This window comes from Idiotropiscis lumnitzeri, chromosome 9 (assembly GCF_059441095.1).
Source record: "Idiotropiscis lumnitzeri isolate Australia: NSW breed Sydney's pygmy pipehorse chromosome 9, RoL_Ilum_1.0, whole genome shotgun sequence".
Lineage (NCBI taxonomy): Eukaryota > Metazoa > Chordata > Actinopteri > Syngnathiformes > Syngnathidae > Idiotropiscis > Idiotropiscis lumnitzeri.
The window spans coordinates 7,643,986-7,663,682 of NC_142399.1; the positions used below are offsets into that span (position 1 = coordinate 7,643,986).

The 19,697-nt window shown below is 40.8% G+C and overlaps 2 protein-coding genes and 1 long non-coding RNA gene across 7 annotated transcripts in view; 1 reads left to right on the forward strand and 2 right to left on the reverse strand.

The window, feature by feature from the left end:
* The window catches only part of LOC148330071 (serine/threonine-protein kinase MARK1-like), a 31,832-nt gene extending 20,978 nt beyond the window's left edge, over positions 1-10,854 (reverse strand). The window contains exons 1-3 of one of the 3 annotated variants that reach the window (XM_088304679.1): positions 10,173-10,854; positions 4,457-4,657; positions 931-984 (exon numbers count right to left, since the gene is read on the reverse strand). In XM_088304679.1, the coding sequence (XP_088160805.1) occupies positions 931-984; positions 4,457-4,657; positions 10,173-10,223 (306 nt within the window). In that variant the 5' untranslated portion in view covers positions 10,224-10,854. The remainder of the gene's footprint in view (positions 1-930; positions 985-4,456; positions 4,658-10,172) is intronic. The other 2 variants (XM_088304681.1, XM_088304680.1) reach the window with 2 other exon arrangements.
* Positions 10,855-12,077: 1,223 nt separating this feature from the next.
* Positions 12,078-16,201, reverse strand: LOC148330072 (uncharacterized). 3 transcript variants are annotated; one of them, XR_015845122.1, is made up of 4 exons: positions 16,058-16,201; positions 15,616-15,709; positions 13,917-14,066; positions 12,078-12,535 (listed from the first exon to the last, which is right to left on the reverse strand). It is a non-coding gene; the product is annotated as an uncharacterized LOC148330072 (long non-coding RNA). The 3 variants fall into 3 exon arrangements; XR_015845123.1 differs by lacking the exon at positions 12,078-12,535 and adding an exon at positions 12,554-12,731; XR_015845121.1 differs by lacking the exon at positions 12,078-12,535 and having other exon boundaries at positions 12,744-14,066.
* A 629-nt stretch (positions 16,202-16,830) lies between these two features.
* On the forward strand, positions 16,831-19,387 carry LOC148330073 (tubulin polymerization-promoting protein family member 3-like). Its single transcript, XM_088304854.1, has 4 exons — positions 16,831-16,920; positions 17,607-17,802; positions 18,185-18,338; positions 19,164-19,387. Exons 2-4 carry the CDS (start codon positions 17,615-17,617, stop codon positions 19,356-19,358), a joined length of 537 nt encoding a protein of 178 aa, XP_088160980.1. The 5' UTR covers positions 16,831-16,920; positions 17,607-17,614; the 3' UTR covers positions 19,359-19,387.
* Positions 19,388-19,697: the final 310 nt, after the last annotated feature.

Below are 19,697 nucleotides of genomic sequence, written 5' to 3' on the forward strand. Positions count from 1 at the left end.
AAAAAAGAAAAACTGATATTATTTTGGGCTTTATAGTTATAATTTGGTTTTGTCAAGTACTTATTGGTTAAGAGAATATTTAGGTGTGATATGAGCAGGCGTGGGCAAACTACGGCCCGGGGGCCACATGCGGCCCGTTAAGCGTTTTAATCCGGCCCGCCAAACTTGAAAAAAAATTAAAAGAATAAACCTTGTTCATGTTTTATTTTCTAAATATTCTGTTGTGTCAAACACAGATATTTTGTTGTAATGCTTTTGTTCATTTTCATTTAAAATTAAAAGTAAATTTTTTCTCAGATGCGGTGAGGTTACCAAAACACTGCTACTGGTCCGGCTCCCCTGTCAAATTTTAGAAGCCATTGTGGCCCGCCAATCAAAACGTTTGCCCACCCCTGGATATGAGGGTAAAACTAGCATTCCCGTTTTTTGGGTCAAGCATTTGATCGGCCTTACGGGTTCAAGCTCGCCAGAATCGATAGCAATTTATTTATTGATTGTTAAAATGTTTTCGGTGAGAACTTTACAACACCGCAACATTTATGCTAGTCGTTGAAATGATATTGAAAATGAAATGCTTTTTTTTTTTGTTTTATTGTCCCCTATATCATGATTTGAGGAGGCAATTATTTGGTAAACGTTCAGATGTGGCTGCGTATTTGTTTGCAATGTCAGAGGAAGTAGAAGCAATTTTATTTGGCTCAGTTTTTATTGCGTGCCTGGATGCAACGTAAGGGGACTCTCTTTGTTTTTTTAAAAAGAACATAATTTCAGTGGACTGACGCATCAGCACAAATGTTCAATGGCACTGACATGGACATAGGCATCCAAAACGGCCTGATCATATCAAAGATTTGGAAAGAAATACATTAAAATGATATTTAAAATGAATCATTTAATTATGAGATCATAAAAATGATAAGCGGGACTCACCTTCTGTAGACTGGTGGGATTCAGTTGGGTTTTATCTATAATCTTGACTGCCACCTTGGGAGACAAAATGCAGGGTGGGGGTGAGAAAGGAAGTGAGATAGAAACTCAGCAAGTGTCAAAACTGTTTCCCACTCTTGTGGAGTTTCATTTTGTTTGCAGCAAACCCTCCTCATTATTTCCCCACATGTGGCAGCTTCGCCACAACAAGCGGCGGCTCAATCGCACCTTGAAAAGGCTTTTGATTGACATTAAACGGAAATATTCATTTCCTAACATGACTTTTTTCTTGTGGCGCACGGTATGCAAATGAACACGCACCAGCAAACACAAGATAGATTAGCATAAAAGACAGCAGGGCGGGGGGAGGGGGGGGGTGTACATGACTCTGCAGGTCAGTCTTGGCCCGGCGGGTTGCACGGGTCAGCAACGCGAGGCGTGCAGCTCAATGATCGGCCCAAAGTGCAAGGGAGAAAAAAAATAGATCGGCTTCACTGCACTTTGAAAACATTCAGCAGCATCCACGGCCTTCCTTTCCAACTCACCGCCGTTTACAATAAACTCCAACTTCAATCAATACCAAGAAATGCATGGTCATATTCACAATGTATCCCGCTGGACATATCCTGCACTTCAGTGTATTGCAGTGTAGCTTTTCTGCCTAATGGGGGAAATCCATTTATAAAAGATTTCATACATTTAATTGAAGATGAGATATTAAAAATACCTAAATGTCGTTCCAATAAAAATGTGCTCTGCACACGCACGTACATAGAGCTAAAAAGCCAGAATTGTTGTTACACTCTTTATACAGTACGTCTTTGATGCCCCGTGTGTTTCTAGTAGCAGTTGCTTTATGATTTTAGAATTACTTAAGATTTATACCAAAGTTTAACAAAGTGGTGTGGTCCTTTTCTAAAAATAGCTTATTAGTGAGCTGCACTTTTTTTTTTTGCTGCCTTTTTTTTTTTAAAATCACACCTGCATTGGTGCAAATTTGGAAGTTATAGTGTTAATTTACGAAAAATAGTGTGGGTCAAAGGTCAGTTGACAATAGACAGCGCAAATTGTTTTCTTCTTGTTAGGGGGGGCGTAACCGGATAAAAAATTGAGAAGCACTCAGTTAATGGAATGACAATGTTTCCTTAACGTGACGTTAGGATAGAGGCGCCCATTTCTTGATAATGAGAGAGGTAGAACTGGAGTTAAGTAATAATTTGAACATTTCTACTCAATATACTTATTTTTTTATTTTTATTTTTTTTTTTACATAGTTTATAGATCACAGATTTCAACCCACCTAATACCGGTGGGTCTGGAACATATCCCTCACTGTAAATGGGGGTTCGGTCTTTTTATATTAGTTGTCCCCAACCAAAGGGCGGCGGCCTCGTACTGGTCCGTTGGCCACTTTTGACCAGGCTGCATAAATTAAAGAAAAAAAAAAGAACTTGCAGTACTTCTGAGTTTATTTATTAATCGAGGCTAAAAAAAAATATTTTAAAAAATGAGCAGCTTCTCTCCATTACATTGGACTGCATGTCAAGATGTTAATTATCCCTGTCGCGTTACGCTAATATTAAACACACAAGCTAGCACAACGGGTAAAAATAACATCATACGAAGACCGCTCTGCACAATATGTGGCGACCTTCTTTGGCAAACAGAAGAGCAAAGCGCTGAGTCACAGTGAGGAGAGTTGCTGGTTATTCATCTGGAGCCGTGTTTCTTTAAGACTTGCAAGCTGCTGGTCTGGACACTTAATTCCGTCCCAACATAGAAGCTACACCTGATCACGGCACAACAGACACACTAATCTCTTCGCTTGAGTCACAGGTGATTTATTGGATTTCTTACAATACATGCCAAGCCAGTTTTTCCTTTTTTTTTTTTTTTGTTCTCTAACTGTGAATTATTCAGCACATGTTTATGGCGAGTCACTGCATGCATGACGTCCTGAAAGCATTAAATATGGATTTGAAAGAAGATAAACAAAAGTCAGTGGGCTGTGGGCGGAGTATTTCAGTGCCACCGCTACCATCAGCTGCTAGCGTTAACCGTAGTTGGCCTGGCATGAGTTTACCACAGATTGATTTCATTTCAATGATTTCCTGTGGGGCAAAATGTTCTGAAATCCAAATAAGTCCAACAGATTGCATTCCACCTTAGTTGTTCGACCATTTCTACAAACCAACCGTTGTTCGACATGCATGAAACGTGGCCATCCTCTAATTTCGAATTTAAGAAATATACAATAAGCCAAAGTATTCACTCCGGATTCCCACTCATAAAACTAAATAATTTCAATTATCATCATTTTCACCCCATACTGTAGGAGCTCGGCACTTATGTTTGCTTTTTCACAGAGTCTATTTTTAGGTTTTCCTGGCACTGGTTCCCTGTCGCGCGTGCGAATACGCTGAGAGCCTCTTGAGTCAAATTGCTGTTTGCTATTGACATGCGAACCCTTGACAACAAATTCAGGAGAAAACCCAAACCACGCGGCCAACACAAACGATATGCAACAAAACATAATTGAATGGTAGACCCTCATGAGGAGAAGCGGTTCTGATAAAGGATGGATGGATGATTTAGGCCTCACAGGATCAGGATGTTTGGGCTCGATAAGCGATCAGAAAGGCGTGGCCTAGTGAGTGACAGCTGCACCATAACTGAAGCTTGCGTGTATTTCAAATGCAGAAAAAAAATGACCAGAAATGTTAGGCGAGTGTGACTGACAAGTGATGAGTCAGGATATACCTCGCCCATTGCCTGTGACAGCGCGGCGCTTTCAGTTGTTTTGTGTCACCCTCGCATGCAGATCACATCGCTTTTATTGCTCTATGTTCTCTGCCGCACTCTGATCCGCGTCTTTGCATTCTGATGAGCCAGCAAAGCCACTCGGGCACACAAAGCAAGCAAGCGACTGACCTTCTCCCCGTGACCCGGACCCCGTATCCAATACGCCTGTTTAACATTGGCGGGCGACAAGGACGTCGTTAGCGTTACGAAAAGGGGGAGGAATACATTTGTGGCGTCACAAGTCCTCATGTAGCCACACGCTGCTGGACAAAACTCAAGAGGATTAACGAGTGAAGAAAGCAGCCAAGAGCTGCGTTGCAATGAAGTTTTTGAATGAAGTCAACTTTTTGATTTTGCCCCTGACACAGGCACTGGATTAGATATTGTGGTTAAAGGTTCAAAGTCACCCGCTGAAGCAGGTCATACGCGTGACCATTTTGGTCGCAGGCTGGAGACCCGTTATTGTTCAAAAAGGTATAAATACGCTTTCAAGTTGATCACGTCAAATATCAAGAGTCCAGAATCAGCTTCTCAAGTCTTTTGGGAGGAAATTGCAGCTTCCACAAACAATTATTTTGTCCTTTTAATATAACAGTCAGTGTATTTTTAGGAAGAAAAGCGAACGGGATTTTATCTAAAAGTCAAGAAGGGTACAACAGTTGTATTTTGTGAGACAATCCATTTGATCCCTCTCGGTGCAATGACGTGTGGAGGTGACGTCTCCTACCTCTCGTCCAGTCAGGACGTGTCGCGCCAGCTTGACCTTGGCAAAATTGCCCTTCCCGATGGTCTTGAGCAGGCGGTAGTTCCCGATGTGCGGGTGCTCCTCCGTGGAGGTGAAGGAGTTGCGACATCGCGGCAGGCTGTGACGACTCGCCGACTTTGTCGGGGGCACCGGGGGCTCCACGAAGCCGTCTACGGACGAGTGCTGTGAACAACAACATGGGGAGAGGTTAGCGTGAGCGGTAGTGTTCACATCTTTTAGATCAGGGGATGGTAACTTGAAATACTCTTATTGTTACACCAACTGATGGGAAAACAGCAGGAGGCACGAAACCCTTTTGACAGCTACAGTGTATCTCTGAATGGATCTTCACGGACTGCTCCACTCTGCCAATATGGCGGCAAGAGAGATGTATGATTTAGCACGCCAGGTGGTGTCTATGTGTATACTGCAAGACGTCTATGGCGAGACATGCAGGTGGGAAAAAACATTGGCAATTATGATGCATATTTTGAGCAAATCAACCATGTTTTATATTAACGTGACAAGACCACAATAAATTTGAATTACATTTAAAAAAAAAATAAATAAATCCTCATCACAGCAGAGGGCTAAAAGTTCCACAAGTGGCTCTGGTGCCGCTTCATACCCTCTTCTAGACTGCTTTTTATTTGGATTTTCTATGTTTGCTTTTGCGATCCCCATACAACCTATGTTAATATGCATTAGCCCGTCTATGGCACTTCACATTCTTACCATTAATCTAGCAGACGGTTTGGTTGAACAGACTGATATTCAAATATACAATGTTGACAGTGAAGTTCAACTGGGAAAGACAAACAGCAAGCAAGCACGCTCCACATGAGAACTGTGTGAACACGATTGAAAAAAGGGTACAAAGGAATATTTTAAAGTTTGTTTTAATAAGCCTGCTATAATCGCTTTACATTTTTTTAGTGTGTGCTATGGGTAAAACGAGGAATGTTTGATTGTAATTTTAAAGACCTAGGGTAGGCTACCTCTTTATTTTAGACCAATACCTGTAAGTGTATTCACTCAAGCACTCACCTATACTGAGAACCACAAGTAATTTAATACTTTAAATTTTAATTAACACATTGACAGATAATTGTGAGTAAACAACATTCTGATGTGTGAAAATTCACTAATGAGTCAAAAAAGACAGCATAGTGCCAATGACTGGAGAGGAGGACTGAATGTCGAATTCTTTTTGCCCTAAGTATCGGTGGCTGGTATCAGCAGTGTCCTCAAAGTATCCGATACCTAGAAATAAAACAGTTATTTGTGTTCCACTGCATTTTGTTGTGAATCTTTAATTATGATGATTTATCCTTGTTGATTTTGCTGTGATTCTACTCATGAGTCATGCAAAGGTTGAGTTTGTACTGCTGTTTACACGAGGCAGCACAAAGTAGCAGCCTGCATGCTAATCTAATGAGAGAGCCATGTGACCTCCTCCCCTCTCAGTGACACACTGACCTTATCAGCACCGGATGACACTCATTCATTTTCAAGCTTCTGAGAGAACACCCAAAAATTCCAGCACACCGCCGAGCGACCTTCTGACAATACGGCGATACGAGTCGCGCTGTTCTGGCATGCGAAGGTGAATTAGCGGCGGATGGCTGGGAATACAACGCTGGCAACAGCAGCTGCCCGCGTCAGTCGGGGTCAAAGCTCCCATGATCCTCTGCTCCTCCCGGAGCGCCACACCCAGCCGGAGGATAATTCCCCGGTGCTGTAACACGGACCGGCTGGCTCCCGTTTCACGCGGCGAAACGCTACACCCCGCAGGGTGCGCATCACCTCAGCGTGAGCGTGCATGCTGACATGCCATGAGTCACCTGGGCACATTTGACAAAAACAATTTTCTGGAAGAGACCAATTTGGATTTTCTGCATCACCTTGAGAGAACTTGGCATGGCGAATTGGTTAAAAAAAACAAACAAAAAAAAAAAACAGGAGTGATTGAACACTTGGCCTGCTCCCAAAACAATCTGAATGAACCAAAACGAGAAACCGGGACAGGTTCTTCTTGACGGGCTGGTGCGTCACATCGCTGTAAATACACAAACGGTGCTTCTCATGGTCTCCCTCAAACAAAATGATAGAGGCAAGTGATATGGAAAGCCGGTTGAGCATTTACTGGATTTCACATTCTTGTTTCTACACTAGATGCTTGATATCCAGCTTCAGGTCCATCTATTATGCTCTTTGTCGTGAGCAGAATGAAAATTTAGCGCACCACAAGAATAAAACTAAAGCATATCTGATGACTTTTTTTTTTTAAAGTAAATTCTCAAACATGTATTCAAAATCCTTAATATTCAGCTCAAGGTCAATTTCGAAATTGACTCTTTGTCCTCACTAATGGGACCACTGTAGCATAATAGTGCAGTCGGACAACTACGTAACACTACAGGAGTACTACTAGTGAATCGTAAAATGTTAATTAGTAGAATTGTATATCACTTGTAGTACTAGTAGAACAAAAGTGTCAACTAGTGCAGTTTAGCCTCACCAGTAGTTGTACGCCAAAGTTGTGTGACAAGTGAGGCCAAAGTGCACACTAGTACTTGTGTATGGAACTCAAACTAGCTTTATGGAAAGCCGGTTGAGCTTTAATTTAATGTTGATATTCAAACCTTTGTTTGGGGGAAAAAAAAAAATAAATAATGACACCAGAAAGACGAGACATTCTACTAGTGCGCCATAGACACTGAATTATCTTACTACCGACAACAAAAGGCATAGTAGTAGGAGTACATGGACCTTGAGATGGATATCAAGGACATCGATTAAATGCTCCAACGGCTTTCCATATCGTTGATGTAACGTCTTCACGGAAGTCTGACGCACTCGAACTGGTCCACTAAAAGCCTACCATCTCTCTTGAGTACTAAGATGTTATGCAATCAAGTTCAGTTGCTAGTAGCCTGGGGCTGCAAGCTCGAGTCCAACTCATTCCAGCCCGGGTGGCTACCGCGAGTGCCTTTTATTTATTGATTTTCTAAACAGCAGACACATATAGAGTGGATATAAAAAGTCTACACACCCTTATATATATATATAAAATTTGGGGGGGTAAAAAAATAATAATTATTTCAAGACTTTTTCCACCATTAATGTGACCTTTAAACTGTACAACTCGATTGGAAAAAAAAATGGAAATCTTTACAAGGGAGTAAACAAGCAAGATAAAATGGTTGGTCATGTTTCCACACCAGCATAACTATCCAGAATGAACCAATCCCGTTCAATCTCATGTTGAATGGGAATCGGCACACATAAAGTGCCTCTGATTGAACCCAAAAGAAAGTTCAGATGTTCTTGTCGGCTTTTCGTGTCACACTTTGTTTTCTAGCAGGAGCCTGAAGGATTTGTGCGAACACTGGCTAATATTTGTAACTGTTCATTATTTCCCCAACCATTGAAAAAGGACCAAATTGCAGCTCAAGAAAAATTGCTCTAAAATGTGTTTGTAGCGCTCCACAGGTACATTAACAGACATTAAAAGAAAAGAATTGGATTTTTCTAAATCAAATAAAAAAATGTAGTAAAACAGTAAAGTACACCACGCAAAAAAAGAATATAAAGAATCGCTACTTCTCTGCTCTTCTCCGCTTTGTGATGCAACATCAGAGTGGAAACTAACCGATGTTAGCCATGCTAATCAGCTTGTTATCGAATGCGCTTCGGTCACGAGTCTGCCGTATCGTATTTGTTTCACTAGTTGTAGACACGCTAACTCTTGAAGCTGGAATAAATGCTCATTTTAAGATCGCATTAGGGTAACATTAACATTACGTTACATTTGGCGGAGAGGGATAGGCGGTGCGCCCATAAATGTGATATTTGCATTGGTAGTGTTGCCAAACACAATTTTGGGATTTATGTCTAAAAAGTTCAACCTTGTCTTTTTAATGGAGGAAAAAGTAGCTTGGTCTTTAGATCTTGGAGGGATGGAAATGCCTGGCATAAAAATCAACTGCAGCGACAACTTCTGAGCCGATGTAAAGCCGGAGAGTTGAGATCATCACAGGCTCAAATCGAGTCTTGAGTCGCAGCTCAAAGTGTTAAATAGAGAAAATGGCTTGCGTGACCTTTAAAACAATGCGTCAAACACATTTGGTTCACACACCTCTACAAAAGGTCATTTAAGTACTTTGCTCATGCTTTTAAATCAAATTCCGAGCCTTTTCACTATCACTATCCTAATGCTGAGCTAACTTATATGTTTACAGAAATCTAATGCAGACTCTAATTTCACGGTGACATTGAGTCATAAATAAAAGTATTCTGTGTGTGCTTCTGAATCACAGGGGGAGAAGAACAAAAATGAAAACACAAGTTTATATCATCATATTTTACCCTACATTACAAAATGCAAGCTATCCAACCAGATGGCCCAAGCACGACATTTGAAAGCGCTGATCAGACCTTGATAGTAAAATATCAAAATTCCAAAATAGTAAAACATCCAAAGCACTCAAAACATTCAAATGCAATAATTCCAACCAACTCTCAAAATCCAAGCACCAGTTGGACCTCTAAACATAAAAACAAGGTGTTTGGTTTGCTTATTGTGCCTGTCACCTATCGGACAGCATCCCCAAGCACTCCAAAATGAGAATGCAATCATTTTCAAGCACCTCCAAACAATAATGTGTTCAACTCAAGCATTTCCAAGTATGTGAAACATCAAAATTCAAACATTTCAAGCATCAAACGAACCCCTGAATACAAAAATAAGGTATTTTGTGCTGTCATCATGCAAAAATCAAAGCATTTCTGAGCATTCAAAAACAAAAAACACCAGGATCAGGAATGTCAAGCACACCAGGCACGCAAAACACAATTCAGGCAACTAAAGTATTTCAAGGACCGATAGACTACACAAAGGATTTGTGTGGTTATTGTAACGTCAGCATGCAAGATGAAGGCATTTTCTACCATCCGGACGCGCAAAACTTGAACATTCAAGCATTTACATATTTAAGCACCTTGAAACATTACAAAGTCAGCATTCCAAGCAACAAGGGGAGCCCTGAACACAAAAAAACGGATGGGGAGAGGATGAGGGGGGTTGTGTGGTCATTGTGTTGTCATCATGCAGCATGCTCAACATCCCTGCAACTCTTGTGTAATAGTTACTATCCTCAAATATGTTCCCATAAAAATAAGCAACATAGGCTGGTCGGTGTCGTGTCAGGGAGGGGGAAGCTTCTGAATAATACCCCCCCCTTCTCCTCCTCCTCCTCCTGCACCGAGCGTGCAGCTCGGGGCCCACGAGGTGATGGATGTCACATTGCGATGCTTCCGAGCGAAAAAGTAGGGCAACATAACATTTTCCCCCTCACCCGAAATATTGACGAGATCCCCCACCCGGTTAGTTAGTCTCACATTGCAATATGTTCAACCAGTTGACGCAGTGCGTTGTCTGGGCCAGCCCTCAAGTGTCACATCCACGCCAAGTGCACCTTCCCTGGTGGGTTATTCTGGTCCCGGTGGGTTTTATTCCCGGCAGGGGAAGGCGAAAGAGAGGCTAGGGCGAGTCCTCATTGGCCGTGTGCGGTTTCCCTCGCACTAGCTAACCGCTGCCATTTCCAAAACCCCCCTTCCTCTCAACCCCCCGCCCTGACTGCAACAAAGCCTCACGACACAAACCGAAAAATAAAAAGTGGACGACGTGACTTACGTTCTCGGTGTCACGCTCGTTCACCGTGGGCAATGGCGTCCTGGTCGACATCTTGTGTGAGGTGGGGGGAGCCAGGCAAAGAGGCCGCTCGGCGGACGGGCACACAGCAGACGCGGCTTCTTCGGGTCCCACCTTCCTCTCTACATCCCCCCCACCCCTTCCTCAGCACAAAGCCAAGCCGGCAGGAAGTGCGCAAACGGCGGCTAGCTTAGCGCAGCATTGCCCGGCCAACTGGGGCTCCGGCCGGCTCGCGCTCTGATGGTTTGTGTTCGGTTCCGGTGTTCGGCGTGAGGAAGCTAGGCCGGCTCAGACTAGACGAGCACGGAGAGGAGGAGGAGGAGATGGAGGGAGGAGAGACCGAGTGAGGGAGAGAGCGAGAGAGAGAGAGACAGAGTGAGTGAGTGAGTCTGTGTGAGAGAGAGAGAGAAAGAGGGGGGGGGCAGGAAGGAAGATGCGCATCTCAAAACCTCCCACCAGGAAAGGATGGAGGTCTCTCTCTCGCTAACTCTCTCGTTGTTTGTGATGCACTCTCGCACTCTCTCTCTTTGCTCTTTGTCGCCTCCTCGTTGGAGTCATCAGCAAACAGTTAGAGCGGAGACATTGATTTAAATCCCGTGTAAAAGGTGACGAGGGAGTGTTCGGCCCTTGACAAACCGGTCCAAATTAAAAAAAAAGAAGAAAAGAATCGTCGCCGGGTGGAGTGAATGATCAAATGAATGAATGCCGGGTGTAGCAAGACGTTTAGTTGGATTAAAGTACTGCGTTCCGATTGGCTCTACGGTTAGTTGAGATGCTAATTGTGTGGTAAACAAGCTTTAGCTACCTAGCCGCAGGGTGAGGCCTGGCCTGTCAAAACGCTACGATTTGGTCGACACTGACATCTGCTGTAGGATGTCAGTATTGCACCTTATTGTCATTGCGATTATGTTTCTCAACTGACGCCACCCGGGCTGCAGCCATAAAATTAAGTTAAAGATTATTTGCTTAAACGAAATAAAGTTTATCAGTTTGAACACAAGATATCTTGTCTTTGGAGTGTATTCAATTACATATTGGTTGAATATGATTTACAAACTATTGTATTCTGTTTTTATTTACGTTTTACTCAACGTCCCCACTTGTATGGAACTGAGTTGTGCGCCAGTTACAGCTACTTTGGCGTTTATATTACTGACATATTTGGTGTACATGAGTGCTGCGGCCTCTAGGTGTCAGGCCAAACCAACAAATGTGATACATGAAGTCAGAGGAACAAACAACAAAACAAACTCATTGCTTGTAGTCTCGTCAGGTTACGGTAACTGAGTTTTTTTTTTTTTTTTATGTTTTTGGGGTATACGCGCTAATGTAATTGAGCATTTATGTAATTTTACTTAAGTACATTTTGTTCAAAGTACTTTTTAAAGCAAGGGACAAATGCATCTAGAAAAAAATTAATATGTTCAATACTGTTTATTCTACCATATATTCATAATTGTTATTTATTTTGTTCGCATTTTACTCTATTATTTATTTGATTATTCATTTAAACTATTTGTTATAGAAAATGAATATGTTCTATAATATATATTTATTACAATTTACTGTATGTTATTTATTTCTATTAATAATATTTATAATTCATTTACAGGACATGACAGAATCAGAATCTGCAATTTGATTACCGGTATCTGCATTTGCTTTTATTAGGAATACCTGAAAATAGCCTCAGTAGTCAATCTGCATGATTGTGAATTCCTGTTTGTCTTAATGTGCCCTGCGATTTGCTGGCGACCAGTCCATGGTGTCCATCTCACTTGTGATCCTAACAAGCACTGTCTTACAATGCTAATATTAATATCCTCTTTTGTAATTTTTTAAGCACACAGTGGCTTACCCCACATCCTATCCCACATGATTGGAAAATTAACTCTGAGTCGATTTTACCAGAGTAATTTTCTACACCTTAGAATTCAATTGTAGTGAAGCACATTTTCATCAATCTAAGAGTACTTTGACTTAAAAACAATATTTTAGTATTCCTTCCACCTCTGCACAAAGTAGTACAACACTTGGATTCGCTAAAACAAAAAAGTTGTTTACAGTCAGCTCAGTCACTCCTTTACGAAAAGTCGATCCTTTCAACTGTGAAAGTCCCGTGAATACTTTTAGCCAAGCTTTTTGTCGGCTGCTGCGTCAGGAGCGAGGCCCCAAGTGGAACAATGGACTCAGCATGACGCCATGTATCACAATAAGTGATGATTATGGGACCTGAAAGCCACTGAGAACATTCTGCACGGCTCGGAGGCATCAGAAGTTTATTTTCCACCCTCAAGCAAGCAACAAGGCTCCCTCGCTCTTCATCTTTGCCCGAATAGATGTCACTGAAAAATATTTTGTCTTAGCTGATGTTTTGCGATAGCAGAACAAAGAGATGAGGTCGTTTCGGCGAAACAAAATAAGGAGGCGGGGGGGGGGTGTCAGACACAGAATCTTGGCATGAAGAAGGGCATTTTTGGAATTCTGCACATCTGATCACAAAATGAATTGGCTTCCAAACGTTAGCCGATCTTATCTTTTCTGAGTGCAAAAAAACAGAATTGTCTAAATGACACCACTTTTTCCCCCCTCAACAAGTCATGGAGAAATATTTAGCTGATACACTTCTATTTTAGATCTGATAATATTTACAAGGCCCGCATTAAATTGCACAATCCAATAACGAAATCCAATGCTACCGCCCTCATGTGGAACCTGGTTTAGTTTCAAGTTCATCAACTTTCAAAAAATTATCTGGAAGAATGCAATGTTCATCTACATATTTGCAGGCCCCGTGTTATTTGCTAAAAAAAAAACACCAGTTTTTGAGTCGGGGTGCTTCATGTAATGATTCATGAGCGGCATCAATCAGTTGCAGATTTTCTGTAAAATAAGTTAAAGTTTGCAGAGCGACACTCAAAACCTGTGTGGTTTTGTCGGTATTGCCGGACTCGATGCGGTCGAAAATGTCCAATATGGCTGCGTACAACACGTCATTGTTTTGATACTTAAATTGGGTTAAATCTTTTTTTTTTTTTTCAGGAAATCAGATCTCGTTGACTCATCATATTATGGAAAATGAATTTTTATAGATGTGTTCCTTTAAGAGATATTTAAAAAAAGTGTCTTTTAGTATAAGTTAAATGTGTTTGAAGTGTGTGACAGGAGTAAAACTCTAATAATAAAATAATCAACAATAATTTCATTTTACAAGAACTTGCTCAACTTTTGCTGCATTTGACTTTGTCGATTCCACTCTATTACTGGGAATGACTTACACTCCTCCTAACCTCGGATCATCCGCCAAGGGAACGCTATTCGTGCCTGGGATTCCAACGCTGCACCTGAGCTGCAATGCTGCGGAATGTAATGGGCACTGACACTGGTTTAATGAGTGCATGTACACCCAGGGCCGAATGCAATTACATGCTCCCACAAGCAAGCATCAATTAAAAAAAAAAAAAAAAAAGAGAGAGATTGAGTGACAGAGACAGTAGTGAAAAGCCAATAATGGCTCACGATACCCGCAACTGTATTTAGTTTTGTAATGAACGCTATAAATGAGCAATATCTTTTTTGCATTCAATGTTCTTAAACTTTTTATGAAAGTTGATCCACTGAGAATTATAGCGGGCTAATTCCATTTTTGTCATTTTGCAGGAGAGTGATTTCAAGTTTTATGGCTGTAATAAAATCTGTGCAGGTGATTTATATGGCAATGATTACCTCGGGATACGGGGATTTCAGGTGTAGGCATTTTGCCAGACATAATGATTTTCATTTTTGATGAGTTTCAATGACGCTTTTATCTCCACTGACTTCTTTTCTTCAGTTTCGTAATCTAGGCTGGACCCCGGTCAATATCTGCAAGGTCACCTGAAAAACAAGAAACAAGCTGGGATTAGAAAGTAATTATAGCAATAATAATGATAATAGTGGTGTGAGTCCAAGCAGCTGCATAATCTATCAATAATTCATGAAAGACAATGAATAACATTTATTTATTCTAACATGCAAATGCACTGGCACGAGAACTTGGTGATTATGGAAAAAAATAATTATTATTTACATTATTATTCCACATTATGCTGTAAATTCAAAATGTGGTCATTTAGCGTCCAAAATGTAACTTCCTTTTCAACCAGAAAATACATTTGTATCAAGACCTAATAATATTGTATTAAAATAATTGCAATTAAAAAAAAAAATGTTCATGCTGTGCGCGCTGTGGCCTCTTGGGGGCAGTGTGGATGAGATACACGCTTACAATACAATACAGTCCAACTCATTAATTGAACTTTATTAATATGATTTATTTTGGCATATCAAGAATATGGGCTTTAGAATATTGTTATATTGCCCGTCTGTGTGTGCTACTGCAGCGTTTGTGTGTGAATATTCATTATTTGAAGGAATATCACTCCCGAAACATGAGGCTAATTTTAAATTAGCATGTCAATGGGATTTTACATTGCCTTTAGCATTAGCACTGGCGATTGTTTTTAGGAACTTGTGAACACTCACCATGCTGTTCGTTACATGATTCGATTGTAAAAAAAAAAAATTCTAATTTGCGAGAGGGCAAAATTTAAATCCTGATTACATTTCGATTAATAGCCAATCTAAAGCACTACTTACTCTCTGAGTCGTCTATCAGTCTTTTTTCAGTTTCTGGGATTGTGGCCCAGAGTTGCACTGGTGAATTGGGAAAAGTGCTAAGTACAATAATGAAGAATTATTGTTGCACTTGATCCTTTTGCGTACCTAACGTTGTGGCTGATGAGTGTCAATTTGACATGTTCTGCAACATAAAAGCATGATCATAACGAATAAAATGATGGATGTGAAGAAACTGATGGTTGCTTGACAAAAAGCTCTTAACGCTTGGCAAGGCAGGAGCATGCGCCCTGCTCGGACAAGTCAACAAAATCTTGCTGGTATGCCGAATATTTTCAGAAGGCATAGACACAAGGCCGCCGAGGAATTTGATCAGGCGACGAGCCAGCCTTTGAGCCAGCCAGCCTCCAGCTCATTATTATTACCCAGCAGCCCCGGCAGAAGCAGCAACACACCCTAAAGCTTCTTTGAACACACTGGCGCAACCAGCGCTTTCCACCCCACTCCTCACCTGCCCTCACCTGCTCGTCTTGATGGCTGTCACTCATGCATGCGCTCACGCCCACGCACGCAATGGCCATTTAGCAAAAATAAATAAATAAAAAAACACAAAGTATGTTTCGGGCTTAAATCAGTACAGCGAACTCCATCTAAACCACGATGATAAACATATTGTTTCATAACTGAGCAAATATTACCTCTGCACAGGAGGCAGAATTTGTGATGCGGCTCTTGTTTGGGATCTCTCGGGCATTGAACGCAACATGCTCAGCGAGCCCTCCGAGAAGGATTATAACGATTTTCTTACCGATATGAACTTGCATGCTAGCTATAATCTTCCGACTTTTACAGCATGTTTGGCCTTGTATTATGTCAGAATCCAAAGGTTTCCCTGTTGAGTTCTGAAAAAAAAAAGATCAGGTTTGTGGTCGTGTTCTCTGAGGAGCGGGCCCATTAATTGTCAGGATATAATTACACCATCTCCACCCCCCCCCCCCACCCTGGGCCTGTCTTGTTAAGTCAAAGTAATAAGAGAATGCATGTTTTGCTTATTATAAGATGGGACCAGGCTGCAAGATTGACATGTTCCCCAGAGGACACCAATTGAAATAGAAAGAAAATAAACATCATTGTTTTCTTAGCAGTCTTTTCATTTTTATTTGGTAGTGTTTTTTGTACTTGGATATGATATGAATGTTTATTTGTCCAATCAAATTTCAGCGTCTATGTTTAGCATCAGTGGTCCTGACCTGAAGTGTCGTCAATCAATCAGATTCCAAATTCATCCTCACACGGCCAGCGAGCTGGCACTCAATGAAGTTATGATGTTGAACGAATGTGGCGATCAGGGATGATGACGTTTTCAATCACACTCGGAACCTCGGGAATGACCTCCTGAGGGGAATGTTCATCACAAACATGAAAAGTTAGAAAGCGGTGCAAAAAACTGAAGGCAAGGGAGGGGGTAAAGCATTCCTCCTGGGGGGGTTGACTCACGCACTTCTAAAAAAAAAAAGAAGAAAAAGCTAGGAGCGAAAGATAGGAAACAATGACACATCTCGGATCGTTTTACAAATCCCACACAATACCACGCGACCATTGAGTAACAATTTACCATCAAACCACTCCCAATTTATAAAAAAAAAAAAGTGTGTGGAGCTAGGTGTGTAGGGGTGGGTGTGTGTGTGTGTGTGTGTGAGGGGATTTACTTAAATTTTGTTTTGTGATTTTAGTAAAAACCTTCATGAGCTACTAATTGTACATTGGATATACGCAAATGAGCATGCAAATGCAAAACGCAGCAAACGTGAATTTACACACAATAACACGCAAACGCTTACACGTCCCACGCGACGTTGAAGAACACACGAGATACCTAAATGATGTAATCCAAGGTCGCAACGAAGCGAACGTCCACGAGCCAAATCAATATATACACAAAGTCGCGATGCTGTGACGTCACAGACGTGACTCAATTAAATATAAGGAACGTTTTCAAACGTTTTCACTTTGTTAGCGTTTCTGTTGCTTGTGCTTGCCGATTAACGAAACTGCTACATTTCAAATGACATCTTCGCCACAGATAGAAAACAACAACAACAACAACATCAAGGTTTGTATCTTGAAATTACAAACACGACCCAGGCAATGGAAAACATACGCAAAGATCATTAGCAAAATTAAGTGATAAAACGTTTTCGTTTAAAATATTAAAAATGTCATTAAGGGACATTGGTCGTTGTGCGCGTGTGGTCGCAAATCTGGAAAGCTGATTTCGGCGTTTCCGATCTTTCCCGACTCTTCTTGACCTCTTTCGCGGAGTGAGGCGTTCAGTTACGTTCCCCGCCTCGGAAGTTTTACAATTTTTACTGATAAAAAGATGGTCGTGTTACGACATCATGTAACATCAAAATGCATCTCAAGTTTATTGAGAACAAAATATAATGCCGGATCTTAATGTTTAAGATAAAACAATGTAATTTTTTACTTTTACTTTTATAGCATTTTTATATATTTTTCAAATTGAAGGTGTAATACTTAAAAACATTTTTCATTTTTGAAAAAAATTAGTGTCATGTTTTAATAGTTTTACCGTTTTTTGATCGTTCTACACTGGTTCAGTGTCTTGTACTAATGTTTGTTCTACTTCTTCAGAATCCACTTCTTTGTTTTATTTATTTTTCTACTTGTTCTACTTTTCCCGCTTCTACATTTTTTTTGTAGTTGTAGTTCTACTTTTCTGTTTCCACTACTTCTGGTTCTACTTCCGGTTGTGGTCGTTGTTTGTATTTGTTGCAGGTCAAGTGATGGCAGAGAACGTGAACTCGGATTCGCTGTTGTGCGCGTTCAGTCGTTTTGCAGTCCATGGAGACAGCATGGCCAGCGGAAAGGAAATGAATGGAAAGAATTGGGCCAAACTCTGCAAGGACTGCAAAATCATCGATGGCAAGAACGTCAGCGGAACTGACGTTGACATCGTTTTCTCCAAAGTCAAGTGAGAATGTCAGCACTGCAATTTCCCAACAGGGAGTGAAGTATTCTGCTTGTGAGCATCTTGGTGTGAGTTGTGGCCAACAGCAGCTTCCTTCTTCAGTTCAATTATTTTTTTTTTGGGTGTGTTTGACTGTTCCCTTAAATAAACGGCTGACAATGCATTGCTGATTGTGGCTCTTCTTGCCATTTATTGAACGGGACTGTCAAAACCAATGCAAAATGAAAGCACTTGCAAGGAGGATGGAGGAAGTGCCAAGTCTAAACTAATCCCATGGTAAACAGCCAATTCCAGGCTCCTGATGTCACTTGCTTTGCTCAAGGTTGGGGTACGGGGGGCTCCAGGCCTCCATCAAGTCATTGTGTATCCGTGTGTATTTGTGTAGGCAAAAGTCATCCCGTGTGATCATCTTTAACGAGTTCCTGCAAGCGCTGCAGGAGCTGGCGCAGAAAAGGTTCAAGGGCAAAAGCCGCGAGGAAGCCATCATAGCCATCTATGAGCTGGTCGAGGCCGGAGAGCCCAGCAAATTCGGAGTCACGGTCAGGAAAACACAACTTTCTTTAAAAAAATTATTTATTTTGTCTAAAAAAATGCATTTAAGAATGTTTTTAATACAATTTATTGAAACAATTGACAAAACTTAATTTGGGAAAAAATGACTTCTTTCTCAAATTGAAACTGAATTATTAAATAAACTAAAAATAAATAAATAAATAAATAAATAAAAATAGAGAACCCCACCAAGACTTAAAAAAAAAGTTTCTCCCCAAAGATTGGAATCAACCATATTTTCAAAAGATAAATCCTACCAATTTTTTTTCATTTTCATTTCCTTGCATACGCAATAAATTAAATAATTAATAATTTAAAAATAATTATAGTTTTGAAATGTATTTAAAAAAATAATTCCTGTAAAATATTTTTCAGGAAACATATTTTCCGTTATTTAATTCTTAATTTATTTTAAGGAATTTATAGTAAAAAATGGTTAGCTTTTCGCTGGGGTCAGCTTCAGCCTTGGAATCAGAATCATTGTTAGCAATAGCGTTAGCCTAGCATTAGCGTTAACCACGGCTTTTGGGTTAGTATTTGCAAAAGCGAAAGCTAGCATCGGTATTAGCATCGATGTTAACATTAGCATACGTGTTAGGTTAGGTTTCTTATCAGTATTACCACTCGTGTTTGGAAAAGTTTTCCACGGGTTAGTGACAACATTGAATTATAGCTTGAGGGTTAGCATTAGCAGAATTGTCGTTTGGGTTACAATTAGCGTCAGTGTTAGTATTCATTTTAGGGCGTAAACGTGTAACTATTGTCTATATATTGTGTTGTGTGAGAGTGTTGTTGTTTTTTGTGTTGTTCAGAAGACCGTAAAAGCTGGCGGAGTCGGTCGTCTGACGGACACATCTTTGTACACGGGGTCGCACAAGGAACGCTTTGACGAGAGCGGAAGAGGACGGGGACGCGAGGGACGAGAGGACATCGTCAATGACACGGGATACGTCAGCTCCTACAAAAATGAAGGAAGCTATGACAACAAAACGAAGGCCGAAAAATGAACGCACGTGCGCGCACAAACAGGAAATGTAAGCAGCCTTCAACTTTGACCGTCACGTTAATGCGGCGTGTTACTTCCTGAAGGAAAATAAATATAATACTTCTTGCCGTTACTTAGCGTGTGTTTGCATGTACGTGTGTGACAAAAAGGTTTGTAAATGCCTATGTCACAAAATGACTTTTTTTCCCCAGATTAGACAATGCTACGGCCTGATTAAATGAAGCTCCCCCCCTTATATCAACATGCTATGCATCAAGAAGCCACCAAATGGCTTGAAAGAATTGAAAAAAAAATAATGACCATATAAACTTAAAGAAAATCCATTTGCAAGAAGAAACTT

What these genes read in the sequence shown, in the direction of transcription:
- LOC148330073 (XM_088304854.1), top strand. Translation starts at nt 17,615, where the DNA reads ATGGCAGAGAACGTGAACTCGGATTCGCTGTTGTGCGCGTTCAGTCGT. An exon ending in ATCGTTTTCTCCAAAGTCAA is followed by an intron (nt 17,803 to 18,184) that starts GTGAGAATGTCA and finishes GTATTTGTGTAG; the next exon opens with GCAAAAGTCATCCCGTGTGA. An exon ending in CCAGCAAATTCGGAGTCACG is followed by an intron (nt 18,339 to 19,163) that starts GTCAGGAAAACA and finishes TGTGTTGTTCAG; the next exon opens with AAGACCGTAAAAGCTGGCGG.